This window comes from Physeter macrocephalus, chromosome 9 (genome assembly GCF_002837175.3).
Source record: "Physeter macrocephalus isolate SW-GA chromosome 9, ASM283717v5, whole genome shotgun sequence".
Taxonomy (NCBI): domain Eukaryota; kingdom Metazoa; phylum Chordata; class Mammalia; order Artiodactyla; family Physeteridae; genus Physeter; species Physeter macrocephalus.
In genome coordinates, this window is record NC_041222.1 from 81,812,873 (window position 1) to 81,835,538 (window position 22,666).

The 22,666-nt window shown below is 38.3% G+C and overlaps 1 protein-coding gene and 1 non-coding gene across 2 annotated transcripts in view; both read right to left on the minus strand.

Annotated features, from left to right (window-relative positions):
- Positions 1–2,342: 2,342 nt before the first annotated feature.
- On the minus strand, positions 2,343–2,449 carry LOC112067384 (U6 spliceosomal RNA). Its single transcript, XR_002893247.1, has one exon. It is a non-coding gene; the product is annotated as a U6 spliceosomal RNA (small nuclear RNA).
- Positions 2,450–15,715: 13,266 nt separating this feature from the next.
- The window catches only part of ZNF510 (zinc finger protein 510), a 24,421-nt gene continuing 17,470 nt past the window's right edge, over positions 15,716–22,666 (minus strand). Inside the window, exons 3-5 of the mRNA XM_028494129.1 lie at positions 22,021–22,147; positions 21,635–21,730; positions 15,716–19,610 (exon numbers count right to left, since the gene is read on the minus strand). Coding sequence (XP_028349930.1) covers positions 17,911–19,610; positions 21,635–21,730; positions 22,021–22,147 — 1,923 coding nt within the window. The 3' untranslated portion in view covers positions 15,716–17,910. The remainder of the gene's footprint in view (positions 19,611–21,634; positions 21,731–22,020; positions 22,148–22,666) is intronic.

The following is a 22,666-nucleotide window of genomic DNA, read 5'->3' on the forward strand; positions in this document are numbered from 1 at the left end:
CAGTCCTCATTTAGAGGAAGCTCTCTGTGGCTCAGGTAAAATACTCTCTACCACAGTTCTTTAGAATTCTGTTGAAAATCACTAAGGAATGGAATAATTCCTAGGCTAGTTCACTTGATAAGAGCAAATGTTCAGTAAATACTTTACTAAGGAGGACGCCCCCACCAAATAATATTAAATGATGTACCAATTTCTTCTAAACTTTGCAGTGTATTTTTACAAATACCAATTTAACAGCCTGGAAGGTGTCCATCTCCTGGGAAAAGCAGAGCTGCAGAGGGCTTGAAGCCACGACCAGGGGTGTTTGGATGATCTGGATGCTCTGAGGGGCCCTTCCTGCCCCCGTGCCTCCCCCTCACCTGCGCTAGCTTCTGGTCACTGCCGAGGACTTTCAGCCTCTTTGCCATAGCCCACAAGACTCCAGAAGTGGCCACTCATAGGCGCCCTCCTCCCTGCCCCCAGTGCAACGTGAGAGGCTGGGTTGCTTGCCAGACTGAGTTCCTAGTATCCTGGATGCAGACTCCAGGTATAATCCTGTGACCCGTTCAGGTGGATGGTGGATCTGCAGGACCCAAATCCTCTTGTAGTGACGAGTGAGAGGGCCAGGATTTCTAGCCTTTTAACTCGTGCAATGTAGGAGTCTCTTGGGCCTCCTCCAGGATGCCCACTCAGAAGACACAAGTCTCCAGAACCACAAATGTTTGGGTGTTTTGAAGTCAGCCCACCTGTGCTGTGCAAATGACAGCTGAGCTGGGACTCAGAGGGTGCGTGAGAGTTAGTCAAAATAATAGAGGAGGGAAGGGTATTCCAGGTAGAACATTTGCTGGGTTCAGAGAACGGAAAGTTCAGTAAATTGTGTAGGGGTGAAGTAAAGGATTGGAATGGGAAGGAAGGGGGCAGGGCACAACCCTTAAAAGAATGACATAACCATTGAGGACATGACAAAAAACGGTTAGAACCAACTAAGTCCAAGATGGCGGAAGATTTGACTTCCAGTGGACCTTGAGGCTCATTATACGCTCATTTTAATACATTAGCATAAACTAAGTGACACACCCACCAGTGCCTGTCATGTTCCTAGGCTGTCCATCAAAGATCAAAAAGTGGGCGGTTGCCCAATTCCTAGAAATCTCTGCCCCTTCCCCAAATAGTTGGAATAATCTCTCCCCTTTTTAGCCTATGAAATTACCCAGCCCATAAAAATTAACCATGCCATATTTTGAGGCCTTTCACTTTCTGAAATGGCCCACACTCTGTGGAGTGTGTTTCTCTCAAGGCCTCTCACCTTCTTTTTCTTTTTTTTTTTTGGCTGCACCGCGCGGTTTGTGGGATTTTATTTCCCTAACAGGGATCGAACACAGGCCCTCAGCAGTGAGAGCACAGAGTCTTAACCTCTGGACCACCAGGGAATTCCCAGCCTCTTGCCTTCTGAGATGGCCCACAATCTGTCTGTGGAGTGTGTTTCTCCCTAAATAAATCCACTTCTTACCTATCACTTTGTCTCTCACTGAATTCTTTCTGTGATGAGACATCAAGAACCTCAAATTCACTGGGAAGAGGATGAGGTTGGGGAGGACCGCAGCAGCTGAGATCATCGTAGCCTTAAAAACAACATTGAGGAGTTTGGATTTTATCATAAAAAGCATTGAATAATTTTCGGCTGGAGAGTGACATGACGTGTGTGTTTTAGAGAGATGACATTGCAGTGGATCAGAATGGTTTAGAAAAGGCAGGGATAACCTGTAGGCTGTTAACTTCATCTTGGCAAGAGGTGTTGGTGGTCTGAAGCAGCCATGGGAATGGGGAAGGTGGATGAGCCTAAATACTTTGGGGAAGTAGGATATATAGGACTTGGTGATTGGTTGTATGTAGGGAGCAAAGGAGGGAGAGATCAAAGACAAATTCTGAATTCGCTGGTTTGGGCAGCTGTGGGTTTCCTCATTCACAGAAGAAACATGAGAGGATTGGAGAACGTTTGGGAGGGTGATGTGTGTGGAAAATGAGTTCACTTTAGGACATATTGAGCTTGAGGTACATCTGATGAAAGGAACAACTTGAGAAGGCATTTCATTGTGGAATTTGGGATGTAAGGTAGGAACATAGCAGTGCTAATTTGCAAATTTTTTCAAAGTTTCTTTGTGTCCCCTAGTTCACTTATCCTTTTTCTTTATTGAGATAAAATTGACATATAACATTATGTTAGATGTACAATGTAATGATTCGATGTTTGTATGTATTACAAAATGATCATCACAGTGTCTGGTTAATATCCATCACCATACATACTTAACAATTTTTTTCCTGTGATGAGAACTTTTAAAATATTAGCAACTTTCAAATATAAAAGTATGGAATGCTTCAGGAATTTTCATGTTATCCTTCTGCAGGGGCCATGCTAATCTTCTCTGTATCATTCCAATTTTAGTCTATGTGCTGCTGAAGCAAGCACTCGTTCATTTATCTTGATGATGAACATATGATTAGAAAACTATTATCTCTAGGAAGTTCTTGGGACAGGCACAATAACAATTTCTTCCTCTTTGGTTCTCTATTCCTGTTTTCTTTTCTGAATCTTACCCATACTTAGTGTGAATGCCTTAGAATAATAGCAAAAGCTAGTAACATATACCTGATCACTTTTCAGGAAATTGATGTAGTTGAACTAAATGGCCAGGTCTGAATGAGAAAGGAGAGGAGGACAGACTAGAATTCCTAAGCTAAATGTTCCTCTCAGCCTCCAGACCATTCTTCTCTCCCAGTTTCCCCTTTTTGATCTCCCTTTTGTGTTACTTCCTCACACTGGCTTTCTTTTTCATCCGCATAATTTTCCTCTAGTACCCTATTGTTGTAAATGGATAATAGTTTCCTGATTGCTGCACTTATTTTGTACTTCTGTGGTTCCTAGTATTACTACCAGAAGATGGCATATTCAAAATCCTTTGCTATTCTGTGCAATTTTTTTTTTAAAGGAAGGAGAAAAAATAATAAAACAAAAGGAGTAGGAGAACACAGCCCCTACAGTGTTGGATTTAGGGCTTGGAGAGTTTCTTTTACTGTCCCTACATTTAACAACATATATCTCTTGGCATTTACTCCGTGTCAGAAACTGTTCTAGGTGTGTTTCTGTGGATAGCTGGGGAGGTGTGAGAGTATGTTTCAACCACTGACTCCTTGTTATTTTAACTTTATTTTTTACATTTCAGATTTAATATGTGCTCACTGCAAAAAAAAAAAAATTAAAATACAGAAGTGTATAATAGAAAAATTAAATCCTCATCCTCATCTCCCACCTCTCCCAATCCATTCCACAGGAGTAACTATTTTGTCCAATTTGGTGTGTTTCTTTCCACACATTGTTTTTCACAAATAAATAAATAAGTCATATGTATATGTGTATATGTACATAAGTACAGGTATATGTGTGTGCATATGTGTATATGTATATATATATATATATATATATATATATTAGATTCCCCAGAAGAGACCCTGAGTTGAAGATTATTTTGCAAGTCACTTAAGAACGTGCTCCCAGGTGCAATACTGTGATTTATAAGAAATATATACTTGGCCATTCAGACGACTAAAATATATATCTCACATATATTTGGTCTTCGTCCACAGTTCCGGGCTTGTAGCTCCCCAAACCCTTGGATTTTCCAGAGTGATAATGAGGCAGGAGATAGATGAGCCCCTGGCTGAGCAGCTGGAATCCGTCCCCTATGGACAGATACTCCAAGATAAAGATAATGGCAGGGGCAAGGAGGAGCTGAGTCCTTCTTGGATAGAAGATAAAGAGACCACGTATTTTTCATTCTTGAGGTCAAGGAGACCTCCCAAACTACACATGTGCAGAAATGTTTCTCAGAAGTCGTAGAAGGGAGGGAGCGCCAGACCATAATATGTTCTTCTTCCCAGAAACCCTTGCGCTGGAATCCATCTTGGCTAAAAGTTGCACGTGCACACAGGGCAGAGACTCAGAGCCAGGCAAAGCAAGACGACTGGCCAGAGGAAACCCAGAACTGCCCCATATAAGTGATTTAAACTACCCAAGGGAGCGAGTCTCTCTCTGAGCCTGCCCATGTGTCTATCCATTTTTTCCTCCTAATAAACACTTGTTTCACTACTTTCTCCTTGTTGAATTCCTTTCTCCAAAGCAGATGACCCATGGCCTTGTCACTAGCCTCTGGCCCTCGTGGTCTAGTGGCTAGGATTCATCACTCTCTCTGCCACAGCCTGGTTTCAATCTCTGGTTGGAGAACTGGGATCCTGCTTCAAGCTGCTGCAGGTCAAGGCACCTGAGATCAATAAGAACAATGGAATAATCTTTTGTTATATATTTTTAAAAATAAAATATGTCTCTTTTTCTCAGTTCCTGAAATCACTCAGAGCCATAAAATGAACTTGGATGTTCATTACAGGGGAACTGGTAAAGAAGTGGGGAAAGGAAAACAGGGGAAGTTTGAAAGCCAAGAAAGATGCAATCTCAGGGAGATATGTGGAGGCCTGCAGCCTGATCCCACAGGGGAGTTCTGGAAAACATATCAGAGTTGCCTTGACCAAAAGCAAGGAAGATGGGCTTTTATTCTTTCACTCCTGTTTTTCATTGGTTAAGGGACACCCAAAAGAGATGTATTGGGTGGGCCAAAATGTTCGTTCTTTTTTTTCCCATAAGATAGCTCTAGTAACATTTAGTTGTCTTTAACTTCATTGGAAACTATTTTGTTAGATAGTATGTGACAGCTGTCATATCAGTGTGCATTTAACAATATACTTATCAAAATTGGTGAAATTTTGTGTAGACATTTTAATATTGAAGATGGAAGAAAAAAAGCAGAGTTTTCGACATATTATGCTTTATTATTTCAAGAAAGGTAAAAATGCAACTGAAATGCACAAAAAGATTTGTGCAGTGTATGGAGAAGGTGCTGTGGCTGATCAAATGTATCAAAAGTGGTTTGTGAAGTTTCGTGCTGGAGATTTCTTGCTGGACGATGCTCCATGGTCAGGTAGACCAGTTGAAGTTGATAGTGATCAAATCAAAACAATAATTGAGAACAATCAGTGTTATGCCATGCGGGAGATAGCCTACATACTCAAAATATCTAAATGAAGTGTTGAAAATCATTTGTACCAGCTTGGTTATGTGAGTCGCTTTGATGTTTGGATTCCACATAAGCGAAAAAAACCTTCTTGACCCTATTTCTGCATGCGATTCTCTATTGAAATGTAGTGAAAACTTTCCGTTTTTAAAACAAATTGTGACGGGCGATGAAAAGTGGATACTGTACAACAATGTGGAATGGAAGAGATCGTGGGGCAAGCGAAATGAACCACCACCAACCACAGCAAAGGCCGGTCTTAATCCAAAGAAGGTGATGTTGTGTATAAGGTGGGGTTGGAAGGGAGTCCTCTATTATGAGCTCCTTCCGGAAAACCAAACGATTAATTCCAACAAGTACTGCTCCCAATTAGACCAACTGAAAGTGGCACTCGACGAAAGCATCCAGAATTAGTCAACAGAAAACACATAATCTTCCATCAGGATAACGCAAGACCACATGTTTCTTTGACGACCAGGCAAAAACTGTTACAGCTTGGCTGGGAAGTTCTGATTCATCTGCCGTATTCACCAGACATTGCACCTTCGGATTTCTCTTAATGGAAAAAATTTCAATTCCCTGGAAGACTGTAAAAGGCACCTGGAACAGTTCTTTGCTCAAAAAGATAAAAAGTTTTAGGAAGATGGAATTATGAAGTTGCCTGAAAAATGGCAGAAGGTAGTGGAACAAAAGTGTGAATATGTTGTTCAATGAAGTTCTTGGTGAAAATGAAAAATGTGTCTTTTATTTTTACTTAAAATATCAAAGGCAATTTTTGGTCCACCCAGTAAATGCACAGGCACTTCTAGCTCTCTGCACATGCAGGCAAAGCAGTTATAATCAGCCAAGCAAGAACAGTGATCCAAATAAAACTCACCAGTGCAGGCATTTGGAAGTGAAAGTGGCTTGAAGTTGGGTGTGTTTGGCCAGAAGTTGTACAAAATGATCTAAGGGGGTCTATTAAGTCTCTCCGAAAACAAAACAAAAACAGTGTATGTATATAGAAAGATTTATTTCAAGGAATTGGGTAACATGATTATGGAGGCCAGTAAGTCTAATATCTGTAGGGTGGGCCAGCAGACTGGAGACCCAGGGAAGAGCTGATTCTACAGTTTAAGTCCAAAGGCCATTTGGCCGAAGACTCAGGAAAGAAGTCAATGTTGTGTTCAAGTCTAAAGGCCATCAGTCTGGTGACACAGGAAGGAACTGATGTTGCAGTTTAATTCTGCAGATTGATTTGCTACAGAATTCCCTCTTGATCAGGGGAGGTCAGTCTTTTGTTCTATTCAGGCCTTCACCTGATTGGATGAGGCCCACCCACATTATGGAAGGCAATCTGCTTTACTCAAAGTATACCAATTTAAATGTTAACCTCATCCTAAAACACCCTCACAGAAACAACTAGAATAATGTTTGACCACATATGTGGGCACTGTGGCCCAGCCAAGTTGACACACAAAATTAACTATCACATCTGCTCTGTTTTTATTCTTACTCTCTACTTGATCCACACTCCACTCCAGCAGCTCTAAGTTCTCTCCACATGGTTGCAAAATGGCTCATATTCTTACACCACACTGACCACAGGAAGACAGATCTTTCCAAATAGCCCCCAAAGAAGAGAGAAGCAGATCCTTCTTAGAAGGCCTCAAGACTCCTGGATAATACTGGATATGATAGATTGTTGCTGTAATGACTCCCAATTTGTTTAAACCTCTCTGTATCCACACTCTAGTGAACTGCCCTCCCACCCCACACTGATTCTGGGCTTGGACATGGCTACCATAACACTTCTTATATGTGATACAAGCAGAGATTTAGAAATTGTTCTCTGAAATCCTGAGATCTATGTGAAGAAGGCTGGAGATTGAGAGAACACATGGAGCAGAAATGATTTGTCCCAGCTGAGCACACCCCCCCCCCAACCATCTGACCTTCCAACTACCAAATTTGAAAGTGAGGACACCTTAGGACCTAGATCATCTGGCCCTAGCTGAGACAGTCCAGACAAGAAGAACAACTCAGCCAACCACAGACCTGTGAGAAATAACAAATGTTTGTTTTTTTAAGCTACTAAATTTTGGGATAGTTTGGTTTTGCAGCAAAAGCTAATTGACATACTGAGCCAGTGTGTCAATCTGTTTGTCCATCTTTGAGCCAGTCGCTATGGCCAGAGGGATGGGCTTATTGGATTAAGACAATAAGGGCCATCCTTGAAGGTGGCCTTAAAATCAATCCTGCCCAAATTATGTGGCTGAGAGCAGAGATTCCTGAGGAGTCTGTGTTTCAAGGAAATATCAATAGTTTGGTCCTGATAGTCTTATCCTTCAGGCCAGCTGCAGGTCTCAGGAATGTAAAAGACAGATCTGTGGAGCACTTCATGCTGCTGCAACACTCCTTAAAAGGCTGATGAGGACTTAAGGAGCACAAATCCAGGGCCATTCTGTCCTAAAATCTGCCAGATTTTGGAGCTTCAGAGGCCCATTAGGGATTCCAGAATGGTTCACTCTTGACCTGCAGATTTCTTTTGGAAATTGCCCTGAGTGGCACAGAACCAGTTTCAAGAGTTTCTGTGAAAGTTATTTAGGGAAGAATTAGATGGGGATATAGAATGTGGAGGAGCTAGGCAAGGTTGACAAGGCCCCTGGGCTATAGGATCCTAGGATTCGAATTTATGCCTGAGTTTCCTTGTGTTTTGAACCTTAAAGTATACACTCTGTCTCCTAAAATCCTCATTGTGGAGGTGTCACCCCTAAGGTAATGACGGAGTGATTGTGGGTCCTTCCCCATGGGTTCTGTATCTGTCATGACAACTTCACACAATTGCCTTTATCCCAGGAATGCAAGCGTGGCCCAACAAAAGAAAATCAATCAATGAAATATAGCACATTAATAGAATGAAGGAAAGAAACCACATGATCATCTCAACTGGCACAAATAAAACATCTGACAAAATTCAACACCCCTTCATGATAAAAAAACATTCAGCGCTTCCCTGGTGGCGCAGTGGTTGAGAGTCCGCCTGCCGATGCAAGGGACATGGGTTCGTGCCCCAGTCCGGAAAGATCCCACATGCCGCAGAGCGGCTGGTCCCGTGAGCCATAGCCGCTGAGCCTGTGTGTTCAGAGACTGTGCTCTGCAATGGGAGAGGCCACAACAGTGAGAGGCCCATGTACCGCAAAATAAACAAAAAAAAAAACAAAAAAAAAACATTCAGCAAACTAAGAATAAAGGGAACTTCCTCAACATTATAAGGACATTTATGAAAAACCTATAGTTAACATCACACTCAAAGGCTGAAAAGTTTTCCCCCTAAGATCAGGAGCAAGACAAGGATGCCTGATTTTGCCACTGCTATTCAACATTGTATTGGAAATTCTAGGCAGTGTAATTAGGCAAGAAAAAGAAATAAAGGGCATTCAAATTGGAAAGGAGGGAGTAAAACTCTATTCACTGATAAGGTGATCCTATATATATATAATCCTAAGGAATCCACATGCAGAAAAATGATTAGAGCTAATAAAAGATTTTAGCAAAGTTTCAGAGTAGAATATCAACATACAAATATTAATTGCATTTTTATACACTAGCAATGAACATTCTGAAAAGAAAATTAAAAAAATAATTCCATTCACAACAGCATCAAAAAGAATAAAATACTTAGGAATAAACCTAACCAAGGAAGTGAAAGATTTGTACACTGAGAACTACAAAATATTGCTAAAAGAAATTAAAAGAGACAGAAATAGAAATACATCCCTTGTTTATGGATTGGAAGGTGCAATATTGTTAAGATGTCAGTATTACCCAAAGAGATTACAGATTCAATGCAATCCCTGTCAAAATCCCAATGACATTTTTCCTGCAGAAATTGAAAAATCTATTCCAAAATTCATATGAATTCAGGGGACCTCGAATAGCCAAAATAATCATGAAAAAGAAGAATAAAGTTGGAGGAGTCATACTTACTGATATCAAAATTTACTACAAGGTTACATAAGTGTAGTATTGGAATAAATACAGACATATAGACCAATGGAATGAAACAGAGAGCCCAGAAATTAACCCTCACATATATGGTCAAATGACTTTCAGTAAAAGTGTCAAGACCATTCTATGGGGAAAATGACAGTCTTTTCAACAAATAGTGCTGGGAAACCATATATCCTCATGCAAAAGAATGAAGTTGGACCATTTCCTAACACCTATTCCCCTAATATATTACAAAAATTAATTCAATAGATCAAAAATCTAAGTGCAAAAGTTAAAAACTGTAAATCTCTTGGATTTTTAGGGGGAAAACTTTATAACATTGAATTTGACAATGATTTATTGGATATGACATGAAAACCACAGGCAAGAAAAAATAGACACATTGGACTTCATGAAAATTTCAAAGTTTTGTGCATTAAGAGACACTATCAATAGAGTAAAGGCAACCCACAGAATGGGAGAAAATATTTGCAAATCACATACGTGATAAGGGATTAATATCCAAAATATAGAGAGAACTCCTAAAACTCAAAAACAAAAAAGCAATAACCAATTCAAAATGGTGAAGGAATTGAATAGACATTTTTCCAAAGAAGATATACAAATAGCCAGTAAGCACATGAAAAAGATGCTCAACATCACTAGTCATTAAGAAAATGTAAATCAAAGCCATAAAGAGGGGACTTCCCTGGTGGTCCAGTTGTTAAGACTCCACACTCCCAATGCAGGGGGCACAGGTTCCATCCTTGGTTGGGGAACTAGGATCCCACATGCTACACCGTGTGGCCAAAAAAACAAAACAAAAACAATAAACAAAACAAAAAAACCCAAAAGCCACAAAGAGATACCACTCCACACCCATTAGGATGGCTATTATCAAAAAAATATAAAAGAGGAGACAGAGAAGATGGCGGAAGAGTAAGACGTGATCAGTCCCCTACTATGATTATGTTACTGTCGATTTCCCCTTTCATGGCTGTTAGTATGTGCCGTATGTATTGAGGTGCTCCTATGTTGGGTGCATAAATATTTACAATTGTTTTATCTTCTTCTTGGATTGATCCCTTGATCATTATGTAGTGTCCTTCTTTGTCTCTTGTAATAGTCTTTATTTTAAAGTCTATTTTGTCTGATATGAGAATTGCTACTCCAGTTTTCTTTTGATTTCCATTTGCATGGAATATCTTTTATCCATCCCTTCACCTTCAGTCTGTATGTGTCCCTAGGTCTGAAGTGGGTCTCTCATAGACAGCATATATACGGGTCTTGCTTTTGTATCCATTCAGCCAGTCTATGTCTTTTGGTTGGAGCATTTAATCCATTTACATTTGAGGGAATTATCGATATGTATGTTCCTATTCCCATTTTCTTAATTGTTTTGGGTTTGTTATTGTAGGTCTTTTCCTTCTCTTGTGTTTCCTGCCTAGAGAAGTTCCTTTAGCATTTGTTGTAAACCTGGTTTGGTGGTGCTGAATTCTCTTAGCTTTTGCTTTTCTGTAAAGGTTTTAATTTCTCCATCAAATCTGAATGAGATATTTGCTGGGTAGAGTAATCTTGGTTGTAGGTTTTTCTCCCTCATCACTTTATATATTTCCTGCCACTCCCTTCTGGCTTGCAGAGTTTCTGCTGAAAGATCAGCTGTTAACCTTACGGGGATTCCCTTTTGTGTTATTTGTTGTTTTTCCCTTGCTCTTTTAATATTTTTTTCTTTGTATTTAATTTTTTTTAAACATCTTTATTGGAGTATAATTACTTTACAGTGGTGTGTTAGTTTCTGCTTTACAAAAAAGTGAATCAGTTATACATATACATATGTTCCCATATCTCTTCCTTCTTGCGTCTCCCTCCCTCCCACCCTCCCTATCCCACCCCTCTAGGTGGTCACAAACCACCTAGCTGATCTCCCTGTGCCATGCATCTGCTTCCCACTAGCTATTGTATTTAATTTTTGATAGTTTGATTAATATGTGTCTTGGTGTGTTTCTCCTTGGATTTATCCGGTATGGGAATCTCTGTGCTTCTTGGACTTGATTAACTATTTCTGTTCCCATATTATGGAAGTTTTCAACTATAATGTCTTCAAATATTTTCAGTCCCTTTCTTTTTGTCTTCTTCTTCTGCGGCCCCTATAATTCGAATTTTGGTGCGTTTAATTTTGTTCCAGAGGTCTCTGAGACTGTCCTCAGTTCTGTTCATTCTTTTTTCTTTATTCTGCTCTGCAGTAGTATTTCCACTATTTTATCTTCCAGGCCACTTATCCGTTCTTCTGCCTCAGTTATTCTGCTATTGATCCCTTCTAGAGAATTCTTAATTTCATTTATTTTGTTGTTCATCATTGTTTGTTTTCTCTTTAGTTCTTCTATTTCCTTGTTAAACTTTTCTTGTATTTTCTCTATCCTATTTCCAAGATTTTGGATCATCTTTACTATCATTATTCTGAATTATTTTTCAGGTAGACTGCCTATTTTGTCTTCATTTTTTAGGTCTGGTGGGTTTTTACCTTGCTCCTTCATCTGCTCTGTGTTCTTCTGTCTTCTCATTTTGCTTAACTTACTGTGTTTGGGTTCTCCTTATCGCAGGCTGGAGGTTCGTAGGTCCCGTTTTTTTTAGTGTGTGTCCCCAGTGGCTGAGGTTGATTCAATGGGTTGTGTAGGCTTCCTAGTGGAGGGGAATAGTGCCTGTGTTCTGGTGGATGAGGCAGGATCTTGTCTTTCTGGTGGGCAGGTCCATGTCTGGTGGTGTGTTTTGGGGTGTCTGTGGCCTTATTATGATTTTAGGCAGCCTCTCTGCTAATGGGTGTGGTTGTGTTCCTGTCTTGCTAGTTGTTTGGCATAGGGTGTCGAGCACTGTAGCTTGCTGGTCGTTGAGTGAAGCTGGGTCTTGGTGTTGAGATGGAGATCTCTGGGAGATTTTCACCATTTGATATTATGTGGAGGTGGGAGGTCTCTTGTGGACCAGTGTCCTGAAGGTGGCTCTCCCACCTCAGAGGCACAGCCCTGATGCCTGGCTGGAGCACGAAGAGCCTTTCATCCACACGGCACTGTAGATCCTGGTTTCCTCAGCCAGGAAATGACACAGCATCTGATAAGATGGAATTAGCACTTGGGTGAAGAAAGCAGTATATGAGGATGGTCAACAGTTCATGAAAGTCATGGCATCATTACCTTTGAGCAGTGAAAGTACTCCAGTGCTTAATCTCCTTGAGTCTCAATATTCTCACCTCCCAGGCAAATGAAGAGACAGTGTAGAATAATGAAGTTTATACTGAAGAAAAATTCTTCTCACTCCTGCTGGTCCAGTCGCCTGAAACTGCTTATATCATAATCGTTGGTCAGTCAAATCCACAGGGCAATTCTCCTCAAGCAGCAATCAGGGGTCCATGGAAGCTGCTAGTGTTGGAGGGTCTCCTGCAGAGGCGGGGGGTGGCTGTGGCTCACCGTGAGTAGAAGGACAGTGGCAGCAGTTCTGGGAAGTACTCCCTGGTGTGAGCCCCCCCAGAGTCCTCCCGTCCATTTTTAAATTGTTATGTTACTGTTTAAAAAATTCTTTGTATAGTTGGGATACAAGTCCTCTGTCAGATATATAGTTTGCAAATTGTTTTCTGTCTGTAGCTTGTATTTATTTTTATCTTATTTATTTATTTACTTATTTATATTTATTTATTTTGGCTGTGCCAGGTCTTAGTTGCAGCACGTGGGATCTGTGTTGCGGCATGTGGACTCCTTAGCTGTGACATGTGGATTCCTTAGCTGCGGCATGTGGACTTCTTAGTTGCGGCATGCATGTGGGATTTAGTTTCCTCACCAGGGACTGAACCCAGGCCCCCTGCATTGCGAGCACTGAGTCTTACCCACTGGACCACCATGGAAGTTCCTATTTCCATCTTCTTGCTATTGTGTTTCTCAGAGTGTTTTAATTTGATGTTCAATTTATCAGTTTTCTATTCTATATTTATATTCTATTTATTATGAGTATCCTGTCAAAACTAAGTTCTGGAAGAATATTTTCCCTTTTTCTTCTAAAATTTTATAGTTTTACATTTTATATTGAAACCTCTGATCTATTTTGAATTAAATTTTGCATAGGATTTTAGGTTTAGATATATGTGTGTGTGTGTGTGTGTGTAGCAGATAGATATATAATTTTTTTGTGTTGATCTTATAACCTGCAAACTTGATTTATTAATTCTAGGAAGTTTTTTTTTCTGGATTCTTTGGGAATTTTGTACATACGTAGACAATTATGTCATATGTAAATAGATATAAATGTATGTTTTTCTTTTATAATCTATATGCCTCCTTTTCTTTTTCTTTTTCTTTTTTTTTGCCTTATTGTGCTGGCTAGACTTCCAGTACTATGTTGAATAACAGTGATGAAGGTGGGCATCTTTGCCTTAGTCCTAATTTTGAGGAAGACATTCAGTCTTCCATTATTAAGTACAATGTTAGCTGTGTTTTCAATTAATTATCAAGTTGGTGACATTTTCTATTGCTAGTTTGCTGACTTTAAAGAAAAAATCATAAAACGGAATTGATTTTGTCAAATGCTCTTTTGCATTAATATGATCATGTCATTTTTCTTCTTAGTTTAATATGTTGGATTACATTAATTTATTTTCAAATGTTGAATGAGCCTGGCATTCCTGGAATAAATTCCACTTTGTTGGGATGTTAGTTTTTATATATTGCTGGATTTGATTTGCTAATAGGCTTTTGAGGATTTTTTAATGGAAATTCAGGAGATATATTTAGTTTTCTTTTTTCTTATTGTCTTTGTCATGTTTTTGCGTACAGTCCTCATAAAATGAGTTGTAAAGTATTCCCTCCTTTTCTGGAGGAAGTTGGGTAGAACTGGTGTTAATTCTTTAAACGTAGAAGAATTCTTCATTGCAATCAACTGAGTCTGAACATTTCGGGAATGCTTTTTGCTATGAATTCTATGTATTTAATAGTTATAGAAAAATTTAGATTTTGAGTTTTCATAATTTGTGGCTTTGTGATATTGACATCAGTATTGGTTGGTTTCACATAGTGTCAAAGTGACACAGAGTTTTTGTAGTGTTCCTTGATTATTCTTTCAGTATTTATGTAGTGATATCATCTGTTTCATTCCTGAATTAATTTGTATCATTTTTTTCAGTCATAGTAGAGTTTTATCAGTTTTATTTCTCTCTTCAAAGGATTAAGTTCAGGTTTCTTAGATTTTTCTCTTCTCAACATGATTGAATCTTGCTCTTACATTATTTCTTTGCTTCTGCTTGCTTTGGGTTTTTTTTACTCTGCTCTTTTTGTTTCTTGAGATGAGAGATTAGACTATTGATTTGAGACCTTTCTTTTTTTCTAATATAAGTTTTTGGTGGTATGAATTTCTTGCTCAGCACTGCTTTAGCTCCAGTGCACCAATTTTGACAAGTTTTTTCCTTTTTGTTCACTTCAAATTATTTTCTCATTCCCTTTGTAACTTCCTCTGTCCCATGAAACATTTAAAAGTGTGTTGTTTAATTTCCAAGTGTTTGAAGATTTTCTTTTATTTTTTAAAATTTTTATTGGAGTAGAGTTGATTTACAATGTCATGTTAGTTTCTGGTGTACAGCAAAGTGAATCAGTTATACATATACATATAAGCACTCGTTTTTAGATTCTTTTTCCATATAGTTCCTTACAGAGTATAGAGTTCTGTGTGCTATACACTAGGTCCTTATTAGTTATCTATTTTACATATAGTAGTGCATGTATGTCAACCCCAATCTTCCAATTGATCCCTCCCCAACTCTTTCCCCACTGGTAACCATGTTTGTTTTCTACATCTGTGACTCTGTTTTGTAAATATGTTCATTTGTACCATTTTTTTAGATTCCACATATAAGCAATATCATATATTTGTCTTTCTCTTACTTCACTCAGTATGACAATCTCTAGGTGCATCCGCATTGCTGCAAATGGCATTATTTTGTTCTTTTTTTATGGTTGAGTAATATTCCAAGTAGTTTCTCAGTTTATTGTGTATCAAGCTAGTTAGCTGATAATTAAGCTAATTATGCTTTTTTCAGTTGGCAGTCAGTTCCTTAGAAAACTGGAAGATCACTAGAATAGCCAGTTGGTCAGGCAGGTTAATGGTACTTGGAGACTGTGCAGTCTCCACAAAACAAATTTGTTTCACCCCCATTATAGTGTGAAGCCGCCTTGGTAGAAGGACAGAATATTCTATTTCTGCTAGGCTTCTAGGGAGACCTTTAATGTGAGAGAAGAGGTATTATATACCTGGCAAAGAAAAACAAAATGTGGAGGTAGGTCAGAGCAGATGTTATACCTGTTCTTTTGGGGTCAGACATGTCTCCTAGGAGATAAGATTCTTGGACCTGAGAAAATAACTTTTCCTTGTAACTGTCAGGAAGTTGATTGGGAAGTAAAAATGAGAACTAATGGTATGATGAATTAAAGACATGACCCCAAGAACTAATTATTTTGCCTTCCTATTTGGTTGATCCTGAAAATCTAATTTATCATTGTTATCATTATGCACAATTTTTTGGATTGGTACTTAGCTATGCAGACATAATTTTGAACTGGGAATACTAGTTTATTGAAAATAAATTTTGTTTTGGCTGAAAGAGATCTGAAGAACACTTCTGAATATTAAGAATGAGTTTTCTTTTAGCAATTTTAGAAAATATCCAAAAAGAAGAGTCGGAGTGGGAGCTTAGAGCAATAATTTCCTTAACTATTTATAATAAATGAATAATCTCAAAATATAATTTGAAGCATCAAAAGGAAAAATTTTCAGATATCACTTTGATAATTCTACCTTCAACAAGTATTTTTTAGTGCCCAATACGTAGAGGGGCTCTTCATAATTTTTTAATGCCCATATGTAGAGGGACACGTTATGAACAAAACAGATAAAAATTCCTGCCTCATGGAGGCTTCATTAGCTCGAAGACCCATAGTAGGCAGGCAGACAGAAAATTGACTCTGCCAGTGTCTCTAGATAAGGCACCCATCTGTTGGAATAAAAGTTAATACTTGGAAAGGAGATAAACCAGGCAGGGAGAATGGAGTGTTTGTGACTACAGCATAGACCATGGTCTCCAGTTGATAATGTATTATCTGGAGAGTCTTCCCCACCAAGGAGACAGCAGATACAGCCTGAGTGCCATCAGGGGACTTTGTCACCTGGCCTCCCATTCAGGCCACTTGGGTGAATTGGTTCCATCTTGGAGGGTAGATGGTCCTGCACTTAATAGCAAATCCAATCATAATCCTAAAAGATGATATATGAAAGGGGGTGTAAAGGAGATGATTCTACATATCTTAAGAAACAGAGAAATTTTATCAAAGAATGACTTTCTTTATATTACCAACAATTATAAAAACAGAGTAAACAGTAATCTCTTGATTTTCAGGGAATATAGTACTAATTGGACATTATTTTCTCTTATCGCAGTTGAATCTTCTTCACAATGCTGCTGGCAGCTCTGGAGTAACAATGTAACTGGTCTGTGATGTTTCATTTCCAAAGTCCTAGGAGGTATTCTCCTTTTCTAAACTTGATTCAAATACCCTTCAGTGAAACATTCAGTATCAGGCCAGAAAGACAGGGTATTTTGGCTCATATGAGGTATGTGCCATCCCTGTCCATAAAAGGAGAATCTGTTACTAATATGGTCACGAGTAGTCAGTCATATGCAATATGTTTACAAATGACAAGTTAGTATATGAAAATATTTAAAATCAGTAGGAAAGGGATGAATTAATCAAATGGCATATGGAACACTAGCTACTAATCCAGAAGAAAAAAACTACATTCTTGTATCAAATGACATCAAAGGAAACATTGGATATATACACAGACCTTTACTTTGTATCCAGGGCAAGATGGTAAATGTTTTGCCATCAGTATGATATGGATTCAGGTAGCAATGCTGGCAATCAGGGTAGTGGGGGCTTGATCAGCAACTTGATTCCAGTCAGTCTTATCAGAGAATAGTCTCTTACCATGTGAATCTAGTTGAACAACCCAGATGTTGTGCTCAGCAGCTGTGACTTCCCCCCCACAGTTCACAGTGCCAAACAGGGGTGCTTTTATAAGCCTATAGCTTTACAACAGGCATGTCAGATAGCTAGGTACAGTAAGAACCCAAGAGTCAATGAAAACGCACCAAGTTTCATCAGACGGAATACTGGCTAGAGTTGAGAACATCTTTGTGTTCTGCCCAGAGACAGGAACAGCCACATTAGTTTTGTGGTCTGCATAATGACACTGAGGTTGAACAGTCACAGTGCCCAAGTGGTTTCAAGTAGCAAAACCATCAGTGAAACAGGCCCAATTAGAGTACCTGTGAGTTGAGGGTCCTACTGAGCCAGCAGCTTTGCTTCAGGCAGCAAAGTGGGGGATACATTTCCTCTCTAAGGGATAGTTGCTACTATTCCATGTATGACTGAGATACTGCTGGGACCAGGGAAGTCAGAACTAGGTGTGGCATACAACATGAGCATTCTCAGTCTACTAGCCAGTCACAAAGCCCCACTTAGATGAAAGGGAGATAGGGAAATTTAGTTTAGCTATGAAATTCTTACTAATGAGAAGATTACCAGCACAAGTGATATGAGTTATCTAACAAGGCATGACTCCATCCAACAGGGTTTCCAGAGCACCTTGAAAGAAATCCTATGTGAATTCTCTGATACACTCTCAGAGTTGCCTTTTGGGCAAAATTCTTCCTATATTCATACTTATATGGTTTTTCTCCTTTGTGAATTTTCCGATATCAAACAGGTTGGTCTCTTAGTCAGAAGAATTTTCCACAGTTATTATATCAGTATGGTTTTCCCCCTCCCTGAATTCTCTTGTATACATTTAGGGTTGACTTCTTAGGCAATTTTCCATATTCATTACATTCATAAGATTTCTCCCCACTGTGAGCTCTCTGATGTATTCTAAGGTTTGATTTCTGGCCAAAAGTTTTCCCACATTTATTACACTGAAAGGGTTTCTCCCCTGTATGAATTCTCTGATGATCACTAAGGATTGCCTTCCGGACAAATTTTTTCCCACATTCATTACATTTAAATGGTTTCTCCCCAGTGTGAATTCTCTGATGAACTCTGAGGGTTGATGTCCGGGCGAAAGTTTTCCCACACTCATTACATTTAAATGGTTTCTCTCCTGTGTGTGTTTTCTGATGTTGAATGAGATGGTCTTTTCGCCAGAAGGATTTTTCACATTCTTTACAGTGATAAGTTTTCTCACCACTGTGAGTTCTCTGATGTATTCTGAGGTTTGACTTCTGGCCAAAAGTTTTCCCACATTCGTTACATTGAAAGGATTTCTCCCCTGTGTGAATTCTGTGATGATCTCTGAGGGTTGACTTTTGAACAAAAGTTTTCCCACAATCACAACATTCATAGGGTTTCTCTCCTGTGTGAATTCTCTGATGTCCCCTGAGGGTTGACTTCTGGACAAATGTTTTCCCACAGTCATTACATTTATAGGGTTTCTCTGCTGTGTGAATTCTCTGATGTGTACTGAGGTGTGACTTCTGGGAGAAAGTTTTTCCACATTCATTACATTCAAATGGTTTCTCTCCTGTGTGAGTTCTCTGATGTTGAATGAGATGTCCTTTTTGACAGAAGGATTTCCCACATTCATTACATTTATAGGGTTTTACTTCATAATGAGTTCTCTGGCGTACTTTGTGAGCTTTCTGGTAAGACTTCCTATTTTCATGACATTCAAAGTGTTTATCTCCAGTTTGTGTTCTGTCATTACATACCAATGGATTCTCTTCTGTGAGAGTTCTCTGAGGTTGAGTAAGGTATGACTTCCTGCTGAAATTATTCCCACTTTTAATACATTCACAGTGTTTCACAGTCATGTTAAATTTATTGTATTCCTTGATAGCTGACTTCTCACAGAAGGATTTCCCACACTGGTTAAGATGAGAGTGTTTCTCCCCTGTCCCAGTTCTTTCGTGGTGAAAGAGAGTTGTCTTGTCATAGCTTTTCCTAAACGCTTCATCTTTACAGGATTGTTGTCCTGTATGAGTACTCTTATGTTTAACACAGGCAGTCTCAACATAGAAGGCTTTTCCAATCCCATTAAATTCAAAAGCTTGCTTCAATGTTTGACACTTTTGATGTTCAGGAAGATTTTCCTTATAACTGAGGGTTTCCTGATTTTTATTATATTCATAAAATTTCTGTCCAGTATGAGTTCTTTCAAGCTTAATTTTGAAAGGCAAATTTTCACATACATTATAACAATCTGTTTTTTTTGTTGAATAGGTTCTACTATTAATGATAAATTGAGAAATACTTTGCGAATTCACTCTGCATGAGTCACATTTACAGGACATTTTTGATGAAGAAACAGGAACTATGTGCAGATTAAATGGTTTTCTCAAAACTTCTTCTTCCTCTCTAGGCAACTGTTTATTATTTATAAATGTTACTTGCTGCAGGTGTTTGTCTTTGATTTTTTTGTTCCTCTTGATTAGATTTTCATCTCTGTAGTCTTCTAAAACAGAAAAATTGAAAACACTTTGAATCTTACTATTCTTATGGATGGGGCTTATAAACATATAGCCTATGTTGCATTTCATTTTTTGGTTCCTCAAGATTAATTTGTGGGTTTGTGTGTATGAGAGAGAGACACCCTCCTTTAAAAAATAATATTGATACAGTGAAAATTAGAGAGGAAATGGTTATAAATACATATCTGTAGTTGGATTGTGATAAATTGGATTTTCCTACCTGGCTGGAGAAGGGAGAGAAATTAGACTTTTATGGGAGTGATGATTTTAGGGAGCAGGAAAACCAGATAATTAATACAACACGGGGGGTTATAAACTTAAGTAGAGTAACAAGAAAATTAGGAGATAATAAGCATTGATGGGCTAGGTCCAACAGGAGAATGGTTTGGTTTGAGGAAGTAAATTACAGTAGAGGTCCAACGTTATCTAGGCTCTACTGGTAGAATCCTCAAGAGTCTTCATACTTCAATTTGATATCATTCCTTATTTCCATTCAGTCTTTCAAAATCAAATTAAATTGATAGCACCAACCTCCTCATGATTAAATGAAGAGGTAGGTTTATAGCTCAGGATAAAACCCATCCTGCAGCTGTGAGTCACAGAAATACAAACAAGTATAAGACTGATAAAAGGAAAATCAATTCTTGTAATTAAATTAGATTCACTGCTCAATTCTAGCTGTGATACCTTTGACTTATTCCATCTAACAAAACTGCAGATAAGTGAACCTGATCACTTCACTTTAAATTTCCACATTTCAATTTGATATGAGGGGTGCAATTTTAAATGAGGTATCATGGAAGACCTTACTGCAAAGATCCAAATTCCTCATATATTCTAGATGCCCATCCTTTCTGGCTTATATGAGCTGTGAATACTATTTTACTTTTGGCTCATCTTGTAACTTTCTGTTAAGCATGAAACATAATTTATATTTGCATAAATCTTATATGTGCAATTTAACAGTACAGAGTGAACACTCATCGAATTAGAAACCATGTCAAGAAACAGAACATAAATGGCTCTGCAAAAATCCCTGCCTGGTAACAACTTCCTCATGCTTAAGAGTTCATCACTCTCCTGATATTTACTTCCTTGATTTTCTTTGTAGTTTTACCACCTATATATTAATTCCTAAAAACGTAATTGAGTTTTGCTTGTTTCTGACATTTACATAAATGTAACCATACATGCATATTTATATTTTTTAATATTATGTTTGCAATCATTGTATAAGATTTCATATAGCTGTATAATTCTCCCTTAAGAAATACTATTCCTTTATTCTATTGCTGATGAGCCCAATATTGGCAAAAATAACCAATATTGCCATAAATATTGTTTTATTCATTCTAGAGAATACAATCATGCCTTTTTATAGGGTGTACAGTTGGGAAAATGATTACTTGGTTACAGGTGTGTAAAACTTTAACTATTTGATTACATCTTCCTGATTTCATAGTGGTTTTATCAGTTTACATTTTCAGTCAATAAATAAGGGTCTTTAATATTTTACATCCTCCGCATGACTTGCCATTGCCAGATTTGTTAATCTCATTTCATGCTATACATATTACTTACCTCACCTTATACTCTATTTTGCATTCTGTGAAAAGTAATATGATTGAACACATTTTCAAAGATTTAACAGCTGTTTGAAAGCTTCTATATAAAAAAGTCTTTCACCTGCACTGAGTTGCTATGCTTTCCTATAAAGACTTGCAGAAGTTTTTACATTTTCAGGATGCTTATCCTTTCTAGGTTACTTGTATTGTATATCTATTCTGCTACTCTGTGGCCTATCTTTTCATCCTTTTAATGGTATCATTTATGAACAAAATTCTCAATTTTAATGTAGTCAAGTTTATTAATCATTCTCTTTTGACTGGTGCTTTTTGTGCCTTTGGGACTTATAAGAAAAGTCTTGAAATAGGAAGGTGTTCACTGCTAAACTGACCTTCTGGAGTCTAACTACCCCACAGAATTCTATTAGTGCTCAGTAACTCACCTTTATGGCTCTGGTTTGAGAATTCTTCCTCTAAGAACCAAGGCTCTTCTCCTTGCTCCAACTTGAAGATCACCTCTGGTTTGAAAATGCAGTACCCTGTAAACAGGCAACAACAGAGTACTTAGGCCAGATGATGAGCTTTTTAGTCTCCAGAAGTGGAAAAAGCTTCAGGAACAGCATCCTGAAGGCCCTCAGCTGAGTTTATCATTGGCAGTTGGCAATGGCAGTCAAACACTTTCTATTCCCCAGTAGGGCTTGGTTACATTATATTCCTGAATAAAAAGCCTAAATGACATTAAAATCTAAAGTATTCATGTGTACTGATGCATAAAAAGGAAATGCCTTCTGTATGGAGTTATGAGGGTAAGTTATGCTTATAGGCTCACCCACTGAGACTAGGTTGTTGTAGTTCTCTAGCATCACATCTCTGTAGAGGGTTTTCTGAATAGGACCCATTTGCTGCCACTCCTCCTGGGTGAGTTCGACAGTTATGTCCTTGAATGACACTGAGGCCTGCAAGAGTACATTTCTGTTTAATCTGGGCTTAGAATTAGATGACATAGAAAATATGCATGAAAACAGTTCTTATGTTTACCGTAAAGAGCTTAAACAAATGAATATAAAGGATGCCTATTTTGGATCTAATTTTAGCTTATACTTTGGAGGTGCTCAGTTAGTAAAAATATTAATAACTTAATTTGTATGTATTTATGAGTTATATACTTGTACTCTCAATAAGTATATTAGTAAAACTTTTGTTTATTTATTTTTTTAGCAAAAAAATATAAATACACTTCCTACAATTTTCATCCCATTCTACTACCCTGGGTATGCTCCAGGAAAGCGGTCAGCAAATTATGACCTGTGACCAAATCCAGCTTGCAACTTTTTTTTTTTTTAACATCTTTATTGGAGTATAACTGTTTTACAATAGTGTGTTAGTTTCTCCTTTACAACAAAGTGAATCAGTTATACATATACATATGTTCCCATATCCCTTCCCTCTTGCGTCTCCCTCCCTCCCACCCCCCC